Raw genomic sequence first — 19,632 nt, 5'->3', positions numbered from 1 at the left:
TCTATGCAGAGTGATTAACAAACTAGATTAGTCTTCGTGTCAGTGTAAGTAAAAGCAAAATTAATCGCGTGAGGCTTTGCCAAATCGAATTCAGTTCCAGCGCAAGTAACGCTTCGCTTTTCGGCTTACCGCAATGAAAGCACTTGAGTTTTATTCACATATTTTATTTAAAAAGACATGAAATGTCAACAACTCGATGGACAGTTTCCATTCAGAGTCGAAACAGAAAGAGTCGCCGCGAGTAAAGTACTGATTCCCGATTGTCGTTGCAGTTGAAGCACGCCACGCCGAGCAGATAGCGACCCTGGAAGCGGCGCTGCAGGAGGAGAGGCGCAGGTTCGAGTCGAGGCTAAGGGACACGCTGAACGAGACGGCGAAGGAGCACCGTGCAGCGATGGTGAAGCTGCGATCGGAGCAGGAGGCCGAGTACGCGAGAAGGGAGTCGGAGCTGAAGAGGAGATCGGTGGTGCACGACCAAGGAGCCGCGCTGACGGCGGAGGTCGAGTCGCTGCGATCGGTGCTGGAGATCCGCAGCCAGGAGAACGCGGCGCTGCGCTCGGAGCTGGACAACATCAGGCGAGAGATCGAGGACAAGGAGGCGCTGCAGCAGCGGGTGGACACGCTCGAGGCGAGATGCGAGGACCTGAAGGCGCAGCTGCAGTGCAAGGAGTCGCTCGAGAGGCAGATCTCGCACGACAACGAGGTGCTGCACGAGTCGATCCACCAGATCTCCAAGCAGAACAAGCGGCTCGCGCAGAGGAACGAGGAGCTGCAGTGGAGGTTGCGTCAAAAAAACGAAGTGGTGACCGTTCTTGCAAACCTGACGCCTAGGCTGTCGCGATCGTTGGGCCCGGAGCAGGTGGAGCACTCGCTCTCACCGGACAAGAACGGTCCCCAGTCCTCGTCGATGGTGAAGTTCATGGTGGAGAAGGGCGACTCGGTCTCCTGGACGCTGGAGATCGACGACGAGTTCTCGAAGAACGGGGCGGACGGCTCGCTGGCCACCCCGCCGAAGATGAGCAGGCCGGAGTCGGCGTCCGTCGCCAGGCAGGGCTCGCTGAGACTGGCGCCCAGGAGGTCGTCGGTCGACATGCGCGCCAGGTCGAAGAGCATCTCCGTGACCGACTCCGCGAGGGTGGAGGAGGCGGCTTGGTCGCCCACCTGCAACTCCACGCCGATCGCCAGACGAAGACCCAGGAGCGACCCGTCGTCCTCCTCCTCGTCGACCTCGTCGTCCTCCTCGGCGTCCTCCTCGTCGAACTCCGCGGTGGCGGTCGCGCTGGAGGCTGCGGCGGCGGCCGCCGCGGCTGCCGACGACTGCGGCACCGGCCAGAGGCCTCAGGAGGCCGGCGGCGAGGCGATGATCTCCGAGGAGGCCTCGGCGACCAGCAGCGAGGACGAGTCCTCCACCAGCAGCGACATCCCGCCTCTGCCCATCCAGTTCGCCTGGGGCAAGCCGATCAAGTAACGTTCTAGCGCGGCCCGATGTCCAGCTTTCCTCGCGGCCAGGGATTTGCTTCTTTGATCGCGAACACTCTCTCACCGATTGACCTCGCGACTAGCTCGGAGAACTTGGGCTTGTGCGGTCGCCATGACGTGCGCTGCGCTCGTTACGATCGAGGATGATGACAATGATGATGTTGATGAGATGAGATGATGATGATGCTTGTTTCCCGGGTGTAGGGCAAGCAGGATCCTTTTGCGCAACGGGTCCTGGTTCCTTGCCGGTGCCGAACGCTTTTGGAGAACGTTGTACGCGCACTTTTTCTATTACAGTCTGTACCTGTTAACTTGTATGTTCTGTCGCGTCGGTGGGCTTTGGGCAGTGCGACTCGCGCCGTGGACGCGTGCGCTTGGCGGCGGGCACGGGGCAGCTTCGAAGCGTCTGCAAGGTGCGACGCGCGAGCCGGTAGTCGGGTAAACCGACCAACTCCTCTTTGAACTCCCGTATTGCTAGCTTTGCTACCGCAGAGTGAGAATCTTCTATTGATCTCGCGGAAATTGCAATCGCTGTTGGTTACTTTAAGGCTGCACCTGTAACCACCAGGTAAAACGGATTGCATAGTATTTGTTTGGTTCTCCGTGTAAGGGGAAGTTTGAGACATCAATGTGTACCATCGAATCATTTTCCTGTACTGTTCGGAGTTGGTCGTTCGGCGGACGAGTGGCTCGCGCGTCGCTGACGCATCGATACACCGAGTTTCGTGAAGCCTGCATCAGTTTCTAGGCCTCTGTACATTGTGATACACGTTGCCGACACTTGGACACCGTCTGCGCCACTTCAGCTAGCCTCTACACTTCCGATTCTCTTCAGTTCAGCCTATGATATCGACGCGATTCTAAACGACTTGTTCTGTAGGCTTCTAATTCGCATCGAGACACGTGTATCGTGAAACTTGGGTACACCGATGCGTCACCGAGCAGACGCATCAACGCGTGGAGGCTGTTAGAGCTGCGAACGATGGCGGAATCAGGGTCATAACGTTCGGATTAGAATTGCATACGAGGCTCTCGGTACCTCGAGACGAATGTCGGTGAAGGTTGAATTAACGAGCGTCGTCTGCTAGGAACGATCGCAGAGACTGCCTCCGGTCCTCCGCGATCCGAACGAGAGAGCATAAACGATACCGTTAACAAAGTCGCTTGAAGAATTCACTTGAGCTTAAACGCGGCAGCTTGAGCGCATGCTCCGACCGCCCTTGTCCTCGCCGCCGACTGGACACCGAGGTTCAGGCCGTTCGCGCGACGAGAGCGAGACACGAACGTCGAAGACAGAGAGGTTTAGTCCTACCTAAGCGCTATTAGATTAGAGACGATTTTTACAGTGTGCAAGTGATATTGTCGAACGACTCTTCCGTTGCTGCGATCACCGGGCTGACACTTTCTTGCGTATCTTGGTTTCACGACTCGGCCACTTCCCAACAGGTTTTCTAATCGCCTCCCGCGGCAGGGGAGTTCCGGCCAGCAAGAAGGGAAGGGATCTATTTCGAGGGGACTTTCACGTTAGTCCTTTGTCACCAGTAGCACGATGAAAGTGTCGTCAAAATAGGGTACTAAGGCGCGTCGACCCTCGTGAGGCGGTCACTCGAGTCCAGGGTTCGGCTCCGCAACGGTCGTGGCTCGGCGTGAAGGTACTTTTCGTTCTGCCACTTGTGTGTCGTTCGGTTGAAGTCTTCGTTGATTGAAATTCTAGCAACAAGTAGAATATTAGGTGTAACCGTCGTAGCGCGGATTCGTGCGTTCTCGGTAGGCAAGGTTCGTTCGTCGTGACGCGAACAGTCGCTAGCTTGGCTCCGGAACCTTGTGTCCGCCGATCGAGGCCGAATGGGGGGTCCGATGCGACCTTTAGGCTAGAGAAAAGTGCGCGTAGAGATTTGACCGAAGTACTTCTCGTCGACCGTCGACGATGGAATGTTCACGGGCTACCGGCGGTGATTCACGAGGCCGCGCGTCTCTCGGGACCGGACCGAACGCGCGCAGGCCTTCGGGGCCTGGCGTCGTTGCAGCTGCCGACGCTTTCGGGAGAGGTCCTGTCGCGTCCGAGCAACCGGGACGGCTTCGCCGATCGGATCACGCGGGGGACCCGACGGTCTCTCGGCGTGGACTGTGACACACCGTGTTTGTTTGATTCGCGACACTTTTACACATGTCCGTTTTATAATGTATAATGCGTTTCTATTACGTCTGTACATAAACGACAACGATGTTTATAAATTAAATTAGTCTTTATCGCAGACATTGTACATAAACAACGCGACCGTCTGTCGTAGCGGTGATCCCCGACGAAGGGAGGATGGATTTCAAGGAAGGACCGAGGGAAGAAGGGAAGGGAACGTCGATACACCATTCGAGAACACTAATTCGTCGTTGAGATACATAAATATATACACGTACATGTATACAGCTTACCGAACAGTACCGGTTTCATTGCGGCCCGTCGCGTTCGGGACTCGCGACTTACGACTTCTCCTTCTTGCCTGTTGAACATCCCCGCGGTTCGATGCGTGGACGCGTTTTACGATTTCGGGACTTGCGCGTGAAACGAGTTTTCGTAACGTTTGACTATTTTATTGCGCCCCGTTCACACGAGCACGGGAAACCATCTCGTGTAAGTCTGTGTGTGTGTATTCGTTGGTACTCTTTCCTCCGCCGGGGGAAGAGTACGCTGTGATGTAACGGACTCGCTCGCGAGAGGAGCTCCGCCGAGTCGCGTGCGTTTTGTGTGTTGCGCCGCGCCCGAAGAGTTGCGCTCCAGTTTCGTTCAACTTTTTCATGCTGCGACTACCGGTCGATCGAAGTGCTTTGTTCTCGAGTGATCGTTCGAACGACGGATGTTTCTTTGAGATATTGATGACCGGAGAGATTGATTTCACGAATGAATCAATGGGGAATTTTTTCATGATGCGACTACCGGTCGGAACGCTTTGTTCTCGAGTTCTCGAGTGATCGTTTTAACGACGGATGTTTCCTTGAGATATTGATGACCGGAGAGATTGATTTCACGAATGAATCCAAGGGATCTTGAAATTTGTACGGAGCAGTTGGGCAAAGTCGACTCGACTGTTCGCAGTAGTTGCAGCGTCGAGGACCAGGTGATAGAAACTTTGCTAGAAATTTCTTTGACGTACCGTTTCTGTTTGTACACGTTTGGTTTACGTGAAATTGTAACGCGAAGCGAGCTTTACAGGGCGAACAGCAGCGGGATGCGACTCGCGGCCTCTCCGCTGGTGAGCGAGTCGAGCATTTTATTGTCCGCGAGACGACACGATTCATCTCTGTAATTGCCCCCGATTTTCTTGACGCGAACTCGGATTCTACAGCTGCGCTGACGGCGTTTGCAGGTACCGCTTGTACCGATTGCCGCGTGTCGAGGAGTGAGTCGAGCGTGGAAGCGCCGAGGAAAGGAAAACCAAGGAAACAATGAATCGAAACACTCCGTTCCACGGACAACCGAAGAAAAACAAAGTATGTTCGGTAGCAGTAGTATAGGAATAATTGGAAGGTGTCGAATTATAAGGAAACAGCAAGTATTATTCGCCGAGAAGTGTGTGTTTCTCTCACATGTGCTGGCAAATTCAATGTATTATATCTATCAAATAAATATTATCTGAATTAAGATAAACTCGAGATAAATTATTCGCCCTTTGTTCCTAAATTGAAGTTCCCGCGTCCCAACGAACCAACAGAGGATACGGAGACCCGAGAAGACGGTAAGTGTTTTACCACCGACGATAACCATTAGTCTAATGTACCGACTGTTTAAAAAGAATTAGATGTTAAAAGATATAAAAATTAATTGTTCGAGAAACAATAAGTTCGCTATGAATCCTACGTACATAAATTTTGGAAGATAATATAAAGGAGAGATGCTAGACATACCATACAGCGGTAAGCATTTAGAAGTTTCACCGTTTCCCCGATAGATGGCTCCATCGATATTGGCGAAAGAAAGAAAAGGTAAGATATATGGGTGTGACAAGGAAGGAGGTAGAGCTTTCGGTGGCGTCATCTAGCGGACACTATATCGTACTATTTGGCTAGAAGTTTCAGCGCCCTCCTAATAGGTGGCACTATCAACAGTAGACAAGGAAAGAGAAGAATACTTGTGTGTGAAGGGGAACGAAAGAGTGGGGGCTCGCACGCGCATTAGGTTTGTCTCTCGTGGGGGTTCGAGAGGTTCCTCATTCCGATTCCAGCAGTCAGTCGCGACGGTTCGTGGGGTTTCTCGTACCGATTCGGGGGGTCTCTCGCGGGGGTTCGAGGGGTTTCTCACATAGATTCGGGGGGTCTCTCGCAGAAGTTAGAGAGGTTTCTCATATCAATTCAGGGGGTCTCTCGCGGGGGTTCGAGGGGTTTCTCATACCAATTCTAGGGGTCTCTCATATCAATTCAGGGGGTTTCTCGCGGGGGTTCGAGGGGTTTCTCACATAGATTCAGGGGGTCTCTCGCAGAAGTTAGAGGGGTTTCTCATATCAATTCAAGGGGTCTCTCTCGGGGGGTTCGAGGGGTTTCTTACGCAGATTCAGGGGGTCTCTCGCGGGGGTTCCGAGGGTTTCTCACATAGATTCAGGGGGTCTCTCGCGGGGGTTCCAGGGGTTTCACATATCAATTCAAGGGGTCTCTCGCAGGGGTTCGAGGGGTTTCTCATATCCATTCAGGGGGTCCCTCGCGGGGCTTTCTCGCGATAGTTCAAGGGGTTTGTCACACCTATTCCATAAGTCTGTATACAGGGTACGTAGATTTTCTCGAGAGGATTAATGGGGCCTCCAACAGATATCACCATGGCATTGAAACTCAAAATGCTCTAATTCTTATAATCTTTGGACAATCGGCAGCTACCATAAATAGCATAAAAATGGATGATAGCTCCCTTGATGTGCGACGGAAATAAGAATGCCCCATTTTTTACATGTTTGCAGCTTTTGCAGTTAGCAAAGATGGCTCAGAAACACGACAGCTCTAGGCACAGGAGGCTCAAAACAAAGAGCTCCGTTTTTACAGTTTATAGCAATTCTGCAGCTCCCTGAAATGGCTCAACCGCACGAAAGTGCACGTAACATTTGGCTCATACTGAAAAATGTTCGTTTTGCTCATCTTGCGCCATTTGCAGCTCCCAAAAATGGCTCAAAAGCTCGATATTTCAACTACTTTGTGGCTCATACTAAAAAAGCTCAAATTTACATTCCCTAGTCCTTTTGTATCTCCCGGAAATGGCTCAAAAGCTCGAAATCTTACATACCTGTGGCTCAAACTAAAAAAGCTCGATTTTGCGAAAATTTGGGCTATCGGAATTCCGAAAAATGGCTCAAAAGCTCGAAATCTCAACTACCTTGTGGCTCAAACTAAAAAAGCTCGATTTCGCGGAAATTTGGGCTATAGAAATTCCGAAAAATGGCTCAAAAGCTCGGAATCTCAACTACCTTGTGGCTCAAACTAAAAAAGCTCCAAATTGAAGTTGTCACGGGTCTAAGAATATATATAATGGAGCTTTTTTAGTTTGAGCCACAAGGTAGTTGAGATTTCGAGCTTTTGAGCCATTTCTGGGGGATACAAAAGGCTAGGCATTTTTTGAAATTTGAGCTTTTTTAGTATGAGCCATAGGTAGGTAAGATTTCGAGCTTTTGAGCCATTTCCGGGGGATACAAAAGGAGTAGGCCATGTAAAATTTGAGCTTTTTTAGTATGAGCCACAAGGTAGGTGAGATTTCGAGCTTTTGAGCCATTTCTGGGCGATACAAAAGGAGTAGGCAACGTAAAAATTGAGCTTTTTTAGTATGAGCCACAGGTAGTTGAGATTTCGAGCTTTTGAGCCATTTCTGGATGATACAAAAGGAGAAGGCAACGTAAAAATCTGAGCTTTTTAGTTTGAGCCACAAGGTAGTTCAGATTCCGAGCTTTTGAGCCATTTTTGGAAACTCTAAAAGGACCAAAAATAGTAAAAGATCGGACTTCTTAGTCTGAGACAAGTAGTATGTGAGCTTTCGAGCTTTTGAGCCATTTTTGGGAACTGCGACGGGGTCAAAAATTGTTGAAATTGGTGCCTTTTTAGTTGGAGGCACATTGCAGGAAGGCATTTGAGGTTTTGAGTCATGTTTTGGCCCTAGAGATGGTCAAGGAATTATAAAAATGGATCATTATTAGTTTGAGCCACATGGCATTTGAACTTTAGAGCTTCAGAGCCATTCCGGGAACCTTCTAAGTTGAAGAAATCCCAAGTACGAGAGCTCTTTTAGTTTGAGCTGCATGGCTAGTGAGCTTCTGACATATTGAGCCATTTACAACTTTGTGAACTGGAACGCAACGGCAGCTTCCGATAGTATCCCCACCAATCCATGGAATCGGTGTGAGAAACCCTTCAAACTGTCACGACATACCACTGGAGTCGGTGTGAGAAACCCCTCAAATTGGTGTGAGAAACCCTTCAAACTGTCACGAGGTACCTCTGGAGTCGGTGTGAGAAACCCCTTTAACCTCGGCGAGAAACCTTCACGAGAGACCCCCACGAAGGACCCCCCGATTCGGTGTGAGAAACCCCTCAAACCCCCGCGAGAGACCCACTGAATCTAAGTCAGAAACCCCTCGAACCCCCGCGAGAGACCCACTGAATCTAAGTGAGAAACCCCTCGAACCCCCGCGAGAGACCCACTGAATCTATGTGAGAAACCCCTCGGACCCCCACGAGAGACCCCCTGAATCTGCGTGAGAAACCCCTCGAACCCCCGCGAGAGACCCCTGAATCTATGTGAGAAACCGCTCGAACCGTCGCGACTGATTGCTGGAATCGGAATGAGGAACCCCTCGAACCCCCACGAGAAAGCCCCGCGAGAGACCCCCACGAGAAAGCCCCGCGAGAGACCCCCACGAGAGACCCCCACGAGAGACCCCCGAATTGGTATGAGAAACCCCTCGAACCCCCACGAGAGACCCCCGCAAGAGACCCCTACAAGAGACCCCCACGAGAGACCCCCACGAGAGACCCCCACGAGAGACCCCCACGAGAGACCCCCGAATTTGTATGAGAGACCCCCGCGAGAGACCCCCGAATTGGTATGAGAAACCCCTCGAACCCCCACGAGAGACCCCCAGAATTGGAGTGAAAAACTCCTCGAACCGTCACGAATGACTGCCGGAGTCGGTATGAGAAAGCCCCTCGATTCCAACTAGCATCCGACCGTGTACGCTAGATGGCGCCACCAAAGCATCTATCTCTTTCCTTCTCATTCCTACATACCGTCCGTTTTCTTTCCTTTTCTAGGTTTGGTGGCGCCATCTATTAGGAAAACGATTAAACCTCAAAATAATTACCGATAATTGATAAGTTTTTGTCTTTGTCGCACCGTTACTTTGCCTTTGTCTTTCTCATTGTATGTAAAGGGTTATTGTTACACGAATTAGATGTTAAACGTCATTTAAACACGTCATTTGTATTCATTTCCTGACACACTGAATTTTAAAGTACCAATGGCGTGTATAATTAATATTTATTTATTTATAAGTTCATGGATTTTATTGTTTGACGCTAGTGTAGCTCTTAGTAAATATTCCGCCGAAGCAAATGCACCGAAAATTGAGGATCCTCTGGATATTTTAACCTCTCTTCGCGATTTGGATAAACCGTACCGAATGGCAAAATTAAATACATTATGGATTAAAGCAAAAAACGTAGGTATCACAGAATCATACATTTCTTCATTACTTTTGCATCATTAAAAAATAAATCAAAATATATTTTCTAATAGCGGTTGACTGATTCCAAACTCCAATCAATATTCAGTGATTTGAAGATTCATGACAAAGAAGAAATTGCGTATAAGCATATGAAAGCTGATGGGAAAGATCCAAATGGCGAAGAAGAAGCTCGTTTAAGAAAGAAGCTTATAGGTAATTGGAAATAAACAATTAATTTATTGTCTTTTATATTACATACATATTAAATTGTTAAAGTAATACATTTTAATTGCCCAAAATTATTACTTTATCTCATACATGTTTTTTTTACATTTGAAGGGATTATGAGCACGTATGGGATATTGGAGCACTTTGATGATACAGAGAACCCTGAATTATTGAAGAAACATAAAGCATTAAATGATGGCAGTAATTATATTGCCAAAGATGTATTTAAAGACAAGAAGTTAAATAAGTTATGGGCTAAAGCTGAATTTGCTGGTTTTACTTGTAAGTAACTGTCTTATGCATATACTTTATAATGTGCGAACAAGCCTTAGAATTATGGGGATTTGTACATCTTATATTTATGTTTATTAGCTGAAGAATTAAAAACTTTGAAGGAAGAATTTCAGCATCACCAAGATAAAATAGACGAATATAAGAGTCTTTTGAAAGATGTGGATGCTGGAGATTCGGAAGCAGATGAAAGTAAGAAATTTAATTGTACATTTTCAAATTTGAATAGCAAAGTATAACAAAGTATAACTTTGTATTTATTTATAGACAGTTTAGTTAGCAAGCCGGAAGTCTGGAATATGATAGAAGGAGAAGAAAAAGTGACTAATGATATACCTGGACAAAAATTGAATCGTTTACAAAAGGCAGCATTGCTTAGGTATATCAAAAAAATAATTTTTTAAGTTTAATTATGTTTAATAAATCAACAGAATTATAAAAATATATTTTCAGAGAGAAACATCTGGAAATTGGAAGTGGATTTGATAGATTGGACAGATTAGCTGCCAAAGGTCCCAACCATAGAGAATTTATAGAACCTAAAGTACAAGGGTTATGGAGAATTGTGTTAGAAAGTTCATTTTCTCCAGAAGAACGTGCTTCTTTAAAGGTAACATATGCAATGAAATTTCTTTATACTAATTGTGTCTCTTCTTATATACAAAGTGTAAGAAAAATATATTTTACCGTATTATGTAGAAGGAACTTCAACATTATGAAGGAAGATTACTTAAATTGCGTCATCTACACACTGAAGCTGCTTTGGAAGCTGCACGGAAAGGTCAGACTCACGACCCTGATAACTCCACCAGAGAACAACATATTAAAAAACATGCTAGAACAGTTCAAAAGCTTCATATGGAACTTGAAGCAAGAATTACACAGAAACATACCGAACTTTAAATTACACAAATGTGATGTTTCACAAATTTATACAAATTTTATTGCTTATAAATTAATCTTAACATATTAGCTGTTTTAGAAAGAATATATATAAAATTAACTGAAAGAATGTATTACTACTTTAAATGCGATTGAGTGTAAAAACGATAATGTATGGAGGACCAACGACGTTGTAGGCTTTACATACTTTTATTAAATTGTTATAATAAAAATTACTTTACAGTACACACGTTTATTTTCTTTGATCAATACACCATTACTTGGTAACAGATGATACATCAACGTTGCTATGACAATGTCTAAACTTTCTGTATTTTCACATCTACTTCATAGTTCGTGACACTTCTAATACTAACTAGTATACTAACTCGTACATTATAATTAAAATATATTTAATAAAACGTAAGTGAACATAAGAACAATGGCAACAGCAATAAAAGATCGTACTATTCCTACCTTGGATACCTTGGTGAAGTACGACAATCCAATTTTAGATGCAACACGGCCAGAAAAGGTTCAATGGTTCAAATAGAATAATATTGATAATACTAAAAAAGAAAAGCTTTAATTATGTGTGTTTATCAAGACAGATACCTAAAGAAGCTGGACCAAAAATTGGAGCAACAGTTTGCAAAGTACAAAGTATTCCACCGATTCTTGATACAAGACATGAAACCATTGACATTTTAAATAGGATCTTACCACCCAAAAAGTGGGAAGAAGATGGACAAATATGGATTCAACGAGTATAATCAACTTTATTGATAAAAGTAGCAGCTTAATGTAACTAATTACTTATTTGTTTCGATACGAATGGTTCATACAGGTTTCAAGTACACCTGCAACAAGATTGGATGTTATTAATCTACAAGAACAGCTTGACATGAAACTGCAACAAAGGCAAGCAAGAGAAACAGGTCTTTGTCCAGTTCGTAGAGAGCTCTATACGCAATGCTTTGGTAACTGTTATATTGTTTTATAATTCCTTGATTGTTTTTATACTTATATGTCAATTGAAATGTTAAGATGATGTATTTTTCAGATGAAATAATACGCCAAGTGACTGTGAACTGTGCTGAACGCGGTATACTACTGCTTCGGATTAGAGATGAACTTAAAATGACATTGGCCGCATACCAAATATTGTATGAAAGCAGTATTGCTTTCGGCATGCGCAAAGCTCTACAAGTGAGAGTATATAATTTTCCTAGAAAAACGTTCTGAAACGTGAAGACTTTATAAGACTTCTTACAGGCTGAACAAGGAAAAGAGGACTTAATAGCTGCTGCTGATGAATTACGGTTGCAGAAGTCTGAACTGGAAAAAACAGTTACTGAATTGAAACAAAAATTTGATCAAGCTCAAAAAAGATCCTCTGAGTTGAGAGAAGCAGAGGAAAAGAAACATACAGAAGAGATACAGTTCCTTAAGAAAACCAATCAACAACTAAAGGTAATAATTAGATGAAACGAGAGTTCTTAATAATTCACTTCATCTAAGATACTGATAAATATTAAGCATAATGTTTTTCAGACTCAATTAGAAGGTATCATTGCACCAAAAAGATAAAATGAACGTGAACGATGGTTATAATTTGTAATAAAAGATCGGAATATACATCCTTCATTATAAATATATTACTACATTACATTTATTTTAATGTAGCATGAGGATCGGTATAAAAAACTTCTGAAAATTATATCTACTTTCTTACTTATTTAAAGCATAAAAATCAATTGTAAGATTTTTCGCAGTTATACATTGTCTAAAATAAATTTGCGCTTAAATGTACATTATTCTGTTTACAAATTCACGTGTGTAAACTCTATAAATATTGCTTAATAGAAACACACAGATAAATAAACGTGTATATCATTTCTCATCCTATAGTTCCAATATTTTGCACTTTAATACTTTGCATTTCTTGCTATTTATTTATTTATTTATTTAGTTCATCTTCGAAAAAGTAAGTAACACTATCCAAACGTATAGCATATATTACAGGAGATAGTATTATCTTTGTATTCAAGTGTTTAATTATGAAACAATACAAAGCTCTAGATAGCTCTACAAAGATACACATTATTAATTACTATTACTATGTTCAATATTGATGTAAAGTACCTCTGTAAGGTTTGCTTAAAAAACATAAGCTTACAAAGCAATACAAAACGTGATTGTTGAGTAGGTTGTTATAGCATTAAAAATTTTGATAATAAAAATTTTACATTTCAATGAACAAATCATGTGGTTTAATAATATTGTATAAAATTTCCATAAAAAATGAGTGTATTCAACAATTTTTAACACTATAACTGTTACAAACTGTCGTATTATATGTACCTGACAATTTCCTTGTTCTATACAGAGTAGATAAGTCTCTGTTTGTATTACTTCTATAGAGATATACTTAATATTGGCACTTTACCAGTTTTTTTTTATAATTTTGATAATATTGTTAGATCCATCACGCGTAACATGGACACAATACCTGAAGTTACATGTTACAGACATATAATGAAATGTGCCTAGATTATATTTTTCTTCCTATATAACGTTATAAATAATGTAGTGATTGGTCCCGCTCCCTTAATCGCACTTTACAAACGCAATTAATTAATGTACTTGTTTCAGTAAATATTTGTTACGCGCTATATGTGTAACTTTAAACGTTCTTAATAATATGGTCTGCTTTATTTGAAAAAACGTATATAATTCATACAAAATGTTATTTCGATACATAAGGTCTTCGGTAAGTATATAAAAATTTTAGAACTTAAGTAATACAAATTATTCATTCTAGTTTATATATTGCATTCCTAAAGTAGGCAAAAGTTTATAGACATGTATGAAATTATAAAGACTACTAGTTGATGTTGACAATCATGTTTCTATTTAATGCATATCATGCAAAAATGAATGTTAATTATTTAATCGTTTAAATTCATTCCTGCGTTGATGCATCGTAAAATAAAATATGCCAACGGCAAAATGTAACAAGCGTTGGCATGAATAAATTAAAACAAATAAAATCATAAAACAAAATCATGAATAGTATATTTAAAATAATTTAAAAGTTTAATAGTCGTATTTATTACAAAAGTGGCAACGTTGATATTAAACTGAATAATAGTTTTAATTAAATATATTTCTTCCTAAAGATGAATGATTAAACCACGTTGATACTCAACAATGAGATTAAATACAATGTGCTTTTAAAATGAATCTCAGTGTGGATTAAAACAGTATTATATATAATATTTATATATATGTATAATTTACTTACTTCTAAAGAAAAATAAATAAAATACTTTACAAACCACAACATCTGTATGTGGTTCACATTATTAATTTAATTTTGATGCTAACTAAATATATTATATGTTACAACTATCTGAAGCCAATTATACAATTTAATTCATGTTCTTCAATTAAGTAGTAAAAAATATTATCTTCTGCATTTTATATATATATATATTTTTTTTCAATGGTATTCCTTGCATTTTGTGAACATAAAAGCACTGCCTAAATTAGAGTACCAGTTCAAAATTGAGACTCGTTCACTGTAGTCAAATAATACAACAAAAATTATAAAAGGGAATGTGCATCAATTTACATAAGATTAATGTAAACTATTGAATCACATGGTATTAATATAAATATTTCACAAAATGATCATAATGATACTACCAATAGTAAGAATACTATTTGCGACATTACATGCTTATTTCGGTAAGTGTATTTCCTTTGTAAACAGTAACATTTTCCAATGTTCAGACATATTTATAGAAAGATACAAGTAGTTCCAATTTATGAAAATACAAACTCTATAAAATACGAGACATTAAAACTGATTATCGATTGTTATACTGCACCAGACCACAGAAAATATGGTGTTAATAGTAATAAAAACAGTACGTTAATATCAAAATTATAGCACGGCTCATGTGAAAAATAAATGTAGCTTCGTCTGCACCTAACGAGTTGTACAAAACAATGGATATAAAATCATATCTTATGCGTATACGTGTACGCTGTGTTACAGCGATACACAATGAAGAATTTATAATACTACATGCACCGATACAGCAGGGCTTTGAAGTGTGAAGACGGTGTAACACAAAATTTCCTTTGTTGGAATACGTTTTTTAGATGTCATTATAGAAGGAAATATTCACTAATTTTCCTTATACCTGTGTTTGAATTTATGCACCAATACTTGTATCTTCGGTCAATGGCGACCTTTTTTTGAACGTTTTCTTCTCTTTTTCTTCGACGTGTTTATAACAGTATTTGCACTGATTTTAGGAGCGGCACCCTCAGTGGCACTTGTAGTTATAATCGTTTCAGTTTTCTCTTGCGGAGTGCTGACAGCTGAAGACTTTTCAGTAATCTCTTCGCTCTCGCTTTCACCTTCGCTGGCTCCTGTCCCGGTAATACTTTCAATTTCATCTTCCGCGTTACTTAATTCCAGTGAAATAATCTTTTCCCTTAACGTTTCGACCTAGTCACATAAATAAACACATTGTGAATCGTGAAGACAGGTACGTATCGCGTAGCAGTAAAAAAAAAAAAAAATAACAAAAACTTTTTACATCGACATGTCCAGTCACTAATTGGAATAGTAACAGTACAGGGTATATAAAATGAATATATCGCAAAATGAAATCAACTATATAATTTATAGTAGTGCTATGTCAACGATTAGTATCTACCATTACCACCAAAATAACTACAACAAAGTATCACTTAAAAGGATATACTTACACATGCTTTAGAAATGATTAGATAAGATAAACCAATAGTAGCATTTACCAATAGTGTGAGTAGAGATTGTTAGTGATCAGTGGAAATGAAATCAATTGCTCAAGGTGGTGCAGGTTGCACTTCCATAGTCAATGTTGGATTCTTGGAACAACAAACGTAACCATTGAACTGACTGTCTCCAATATATTGTGTACAATGAAGCAAAATGATTTTGAGAGTGCCATGCACACACGCATACATACACATATAAATTAACTTGAAGTTGTTTATCGGTAAATGTAGATACAACGCGCGTATGAACAGATATATAAACACATTTAAAGAATACAGGTTTAAACATAAAAACCTTTAGCTGAAATCTTATGAAACTATTCACATTATTGAATTCAAAGTTTCGAATATCCAAGGATACATATAATTACATTTTAGTTTACTCGAATCTACTATCAGTGAATCATGGAAGAAAAGAATTGGCGATCCAGTATCGTTTATATATATATTATTAATAAAAGGTGTTTGAACGATCATTGAAACATACTGGGTATATATCTAAGATACAATGAGGATAGCATACCAGCTATCAAACCATCCTATGTGCTTCTCACTCAAACCGCTTCTAGTTGGTGATGTGATCAGAGAATGCCTGGTGCTTAAATTCTGTGCAAATTTTAGAATCTATAGTACCTGTCGCTCAATGAGCTTCTCGACGTATTCGACCGTTCGCACGCGACGTTCACCCGTCACCTCATCCACATACTCTTCGGTACGTCGAGTGACCTTCTCGTCCACTACTTTTTCCGATTCGCGTATCTCTTTAGGGGGACCCACCTTGCTGCGTACAGCAAGTTTGGGGAAATCTGCGCTAGACGGCCGTAACGTAGTAGCGAACTATGGTAGTAAGACAAAGAAGGCGGTGTTGTAGTTACATAACATTGTAATACACGGAACACTAAGTTAGAACCACAAGACGAGCAAAGAAGTAATTAGTATATAAATCAGGTTAAATCGGTATAAATCGACAATGCTGGTTAATTCATTTCAGACGCATCGTTAGATTACGTAGTTACTGATCGTATAACCGGTAGATGCGAGATGGGCTTCGCGAATGCTTACATCGGCTGGCTTCTCTGGCTCAAAGATAGGACTAACAGCATCCGTAGAGTCTACCGGTGTTGTATCCGTCTTCTGCGTGGTGTCCATCATTTCACTCATTTTTTTAATTACTATCTGTGCTTGAAGGGCGTCCTATAAATAAAGTTTAAGATGATGTTAATCCAAGTGCATCGAAGCCATTAAACATAACTCCTTTAGACTATATCGTTTCTGTTATAGTTCTTCAATGGTATCTCGTGTGCAGATCTCAGCAGATTAATTAAGACTTAAATTACAAACGTATACTTTACTTGTTCAAGTGATTTTAAACGCGCTTGTCTCCACGCAGCACGTTTTTCTGCCCTGAGTGCTCTCTGCTCAGCTGGACTCAAGTGACTCTCTTCATCTTCATCTGATATGACACCCTACAAATGAAGAATATCGTCAGCAAGAAGATACTACTGTGTAATACAATCTTACTTATTATTACAAATCAAAACGTATTCGTCTATAGATTTCTTGTGTTCGCATTGAATCATTTCAATCGGTTATTACAATATCAATAAAGAATACCTTCTTGAGAAATATATTATATGATAAAGTGAGAGTCATTTAACGATGCTTCGATTTGTCCAATTCTATTAAGAATGATTTGTAACATGGTGATGTATTGTTAATGAACAAAAAGAAACTGCATTGATTAAAAAGATTCAATAAAATCAATACCTCCTGTACCAATCTCTCCTTCAAGCGACGTTCTGCTTTCGCTGTCCGTACACTGCTTGGAAGGTTCTGCAGAATGGGGATCGAACTTCGCGAGCTCAGTCGGCTACTGTAAGGTAACGAGCATGCACACTGACAAATCATATACATGTGCCAAAGTTTGAATGTTTATTCGTTAAAAAAAAGAGGTACAAAAGCGACGTTGAAGTGTACAAAGGCGGGAGGGATATTACATGACTTATATACAAACAATAAAAATTATAAAATCAAACTACACTACACAACACCTAAATCTATAGGTAATAATAGGTTCTAGGAGACTCTAAAAAATAATTATATGCGCGAATTATTGTCTATTTAGAGATGAATCGTGTTTCTATAAATAAAACCATGGATAAATGTTAGTGTTAAATAAATAATAAGTAGAGACTGCGGATGTGTATGCGTTTACAAATATTTTAACAACATTTGGAAGTATTCGAATTCGCCGCTAACGCGATAGAACGGTTCTTCTGTGCAATTCGCTTAAGGGAAACATAAGATTTGCATAAAGATCCGCAGCCGAGTAATAACTATTCTTCAGAATCTTTGAAGTGCGCTTGCTTGCAGTGCGTGTGATGAACGTGTGCTGAAGCATACATTTTTTTGTGCATTGTTGGAAAGTATATTTCAGTATACATAATCCTCGTCAACCTATCACCTCGTCTCAATTAATTATATTATGCATTAAATATATACTTATGTAAGCATAACCACAACCTTAACCGCAAGGTACAATGTAAATGTGATCTCATCAGCCTATGTATAAATATACGTTACTTCATTAAAAAAAGAAAGCAATCGCTAACACATAATAAAATTATTTGTACGCTGTATCTAGTTAAGCATGCATAACGTAATAAAAATAATAATCAAAACAAAAAGCACCCGTTCGCAAGATATATACATTTAAAAATTTGAATTTGTCGCAGGTATAAAAATACTGATAATATGTACATAATATTGAGCCACTCTATAACGTTCATTTAAGATGTTAAAGTTCTGATCGATTCTAAGGTACAAACTGACTATAAAAATATTTTCTGTATTATACGTTCTGACGTTTCGATTACTAATCAATTTTATAATTTAGTAATAAAAGGAATTTAAGTATGTACTTTAATTAAAATATAGCTGCCTCGTAAAATACTTATATAGTAAAAAGGAATCTAAATCTAACATCTTACAGTTGGAAAAAATAACTTGTATAATTACACTGTTTTATATTTCTATATACAGGAATATGTTTAAACTATTAATGTGCATTAAGTAGAATAGTGCTGTAATACTCATGTATGTAAATACACTAATGTAAATTACTTCTCTTATACTTTTTGTTGTTGCTTTGTTTTTTTTGTTATGATTGAGATCTATCGAGACCCAGCTCACTGGGACAATGTTCAAAAACATAAGTTGCAACTGTTTCAATGATATTAATTTTCAATATGATCGGTGTCGAGATAAAAAAAATGATTGAAATAATAATTGTATTAGTGCAAAGTTTGAGTTGTATTATTACCGTAGAACTTGAGATATTAAATTTTGTTTATATGTAGTTTGGAATTTGTCTCTGTTTCCTTTCCATTCTTATCATTGAATGGCATGAAGACATGAAGAGATCCAACAAAGAAAGAAATAATAGGGTAAAAAGAATTTTAATCACCACACTGTCAAATGCAGAAAGAGTACAACTTAGCTTACTTAGGTCGTCGATTATCCTGATCTTCTAGCGTTTCCTCCAAATCTTCTAGACCTTCGTTTTCATCCAATTGTGCCCAAGATTTTAATTCATCCCGTGTTAACGTTGCAATCTTCTTTTCTAAATGCACGCAATAACAATTAATTATCGAGCAAACAGTTCGAACAGAAATAATGAAAAATTACCAGAAATGAATAGTTACCTTCTTCTTGTTTCATTTTTTCCACTTCATCTTGACTGAGAAAACTGAATACTTTGTCTACCATGAGAAACAGAAATGATTAAGTTTTTGATTCCTACCAATTAGAATTAAATTGTTTGATTATTAACGAACCTGGTTTAGGAGAAGGTTTCAAATGTTCCTCCATGGCACTTTCAAACAATTTCTTCTTATCGCTAACTGACATTTTCACTAACGGCGGTGTCGGCGACGTTGTTGGTGATAGCTGTATTTTGAAACATTATATTAATAACAAAACGATAGAAAATAATATAAATAATATAATAATGTTCTAACAGAACTGCATGCAGTAATCTTATCTGTTGTAATGTATCATTTCTCTGTAATGTTAACACAACTAATGGTGTCTACCCCATGTGCTTACTTTCACCTGTTGCACACATGCTGATGCAACGTTTCCTAACGTGTACCCATGTAATGCAATATATTTTAGTTATCCTAAGAGGTACCAATGAAATTATCTCTGCTAATCAAGCGTTTCT

General features: G+C 40.4%; 4 protein-coding genes across 6 annotated transcripts in view; 3 read left to right on the top strand and 1 right to left on the bottom strand.

Moving 5' to 3' along the window:
- Positions 1–4,043, top strand: part of toc (toucan) — a 39,610-nt gene extending 35,567 nt beyond the window's left edge. The window contains 1 exon segment of the mRNA XM_076370720.1: positions 273–4,043. Within this exon segment, the coding sequence (XP_076226835.1) occupies positions 273–1,468 (1,196 nt within the window). The 3' untranslated portion in view covers positions 1,469–4,043.
- A 4,805-nt stretch (positions 4,044–8,848) lies between these two features.
- LOC116432430 (alpha-2-macroglobulin receptor-associated protein) lies at positions 8,849–10,814 on the top strand. Its single transcript, XM_031989320.2, has 7 exons — positions 8,849–9,161; positions 9,239–9,380; positions 9,507–9,677; positions 9,768–9,878; positions 9,954–10,065; positions 10,140–10,296; positions 10,386–10,814. The coding sequence occupies exons 1-7, from the start codon at positions 8,961–8,963 to the stop codon at positions 10,587–10,589; spliced, it is 1,098 nt and encodes a 365-aa protein (XP_031845180.1). The 5' UTR covers positions 8,849–8,960; the 3' UTR covers positions 10,590–10,814.
- A 145-nt stretch (positions 10,815–10,959) lies between these two features.
- Positions 10,960–12,270, top strand: Dnali1 (Putative inner dynein arm light chain, axonemal Dnali1). Its single transcript, XM_031989321.2, has 6 exons — positions 10,960–11,103; positions 11,180–11,335; positions 11,416–11,548; positions 11,632–11,777; positions 11,844–12,041; positions 12,123–12,270. Exons 1-6 carry the CDS (start codon positions 11,011–11,013, stop codon positions 12,156–12,158), a joined length of 762 nt encoding a protein of 253 aa, XP_031845181.1. The 5' UTR covers positions 10,960–11,010; the 3' UTR covers positions 12,159–12,270.
- A 548-nt stretch (positions 12,271–12,818) lies between these two features.
- The window catches only part of scrib (scribble planar cell polarity protein), a 49,312-nt gene continuing 42,498 nt past the window's right edge, over positions 12,819–19,632 (bottom strand). For all 3 annotated transcript variants that reach the window (XM_076371072.1, XM_076371071.1, XM_076371073.1), the window contains exons 28-35: positions 19,244–19,355; positions 19,112–19,168; positions 18,912–19,029; positions 17,175–17,280; positions 16,760–16,873; positions 16,470–16,601; positions 16,041–16,244; positions 12,819–15,093 (exon numbers count right to left, since the gene is read on the bottom strand). In XM_076371072.1, coding sequence (XP_076227187.1) covers positions 14,821–15,093; positions 16,041–16,244; positions 16,470–16,601; positions 16,760–16,873; positions 17,175–17,280; positions 18,912–19,029; positions 19,112–19,168; positions 19,244–19,355 — 1,116 coding nt within the window. In that variant the 3' untranslated portion in view covers positions 12,819–14,820. The remainder of the gene's footprint in view (positions 15,094–16,040; positions 16,245–16,469; positions 16,602–16,759; positions 16,874–17,174; positions 17,281–18,911; positions 19,030–19,111; positions 19,169–19,243; positions 19,356–19,632) is intronic.

Source organism: Nomia melanderi, chromosome 9 (genome assembly GCF_051020985.1).
Source record: "Nomia melanderi isolate GNS246 chromosome 9, iyNomMela1, whole genome shotgun sequence".
Classification (NCBI taxonomy): domain Eukaryota; kingdom Metazoa; phylum Arthropoda; class Insecta; order Hymenoptera; family Halictidae; genus Nomia; species Nomia melanderi.
Note: the sequence above shows the minus strand (reverse complement) of the source record. Positions and strands in the feature narration are given on the sequence as shown.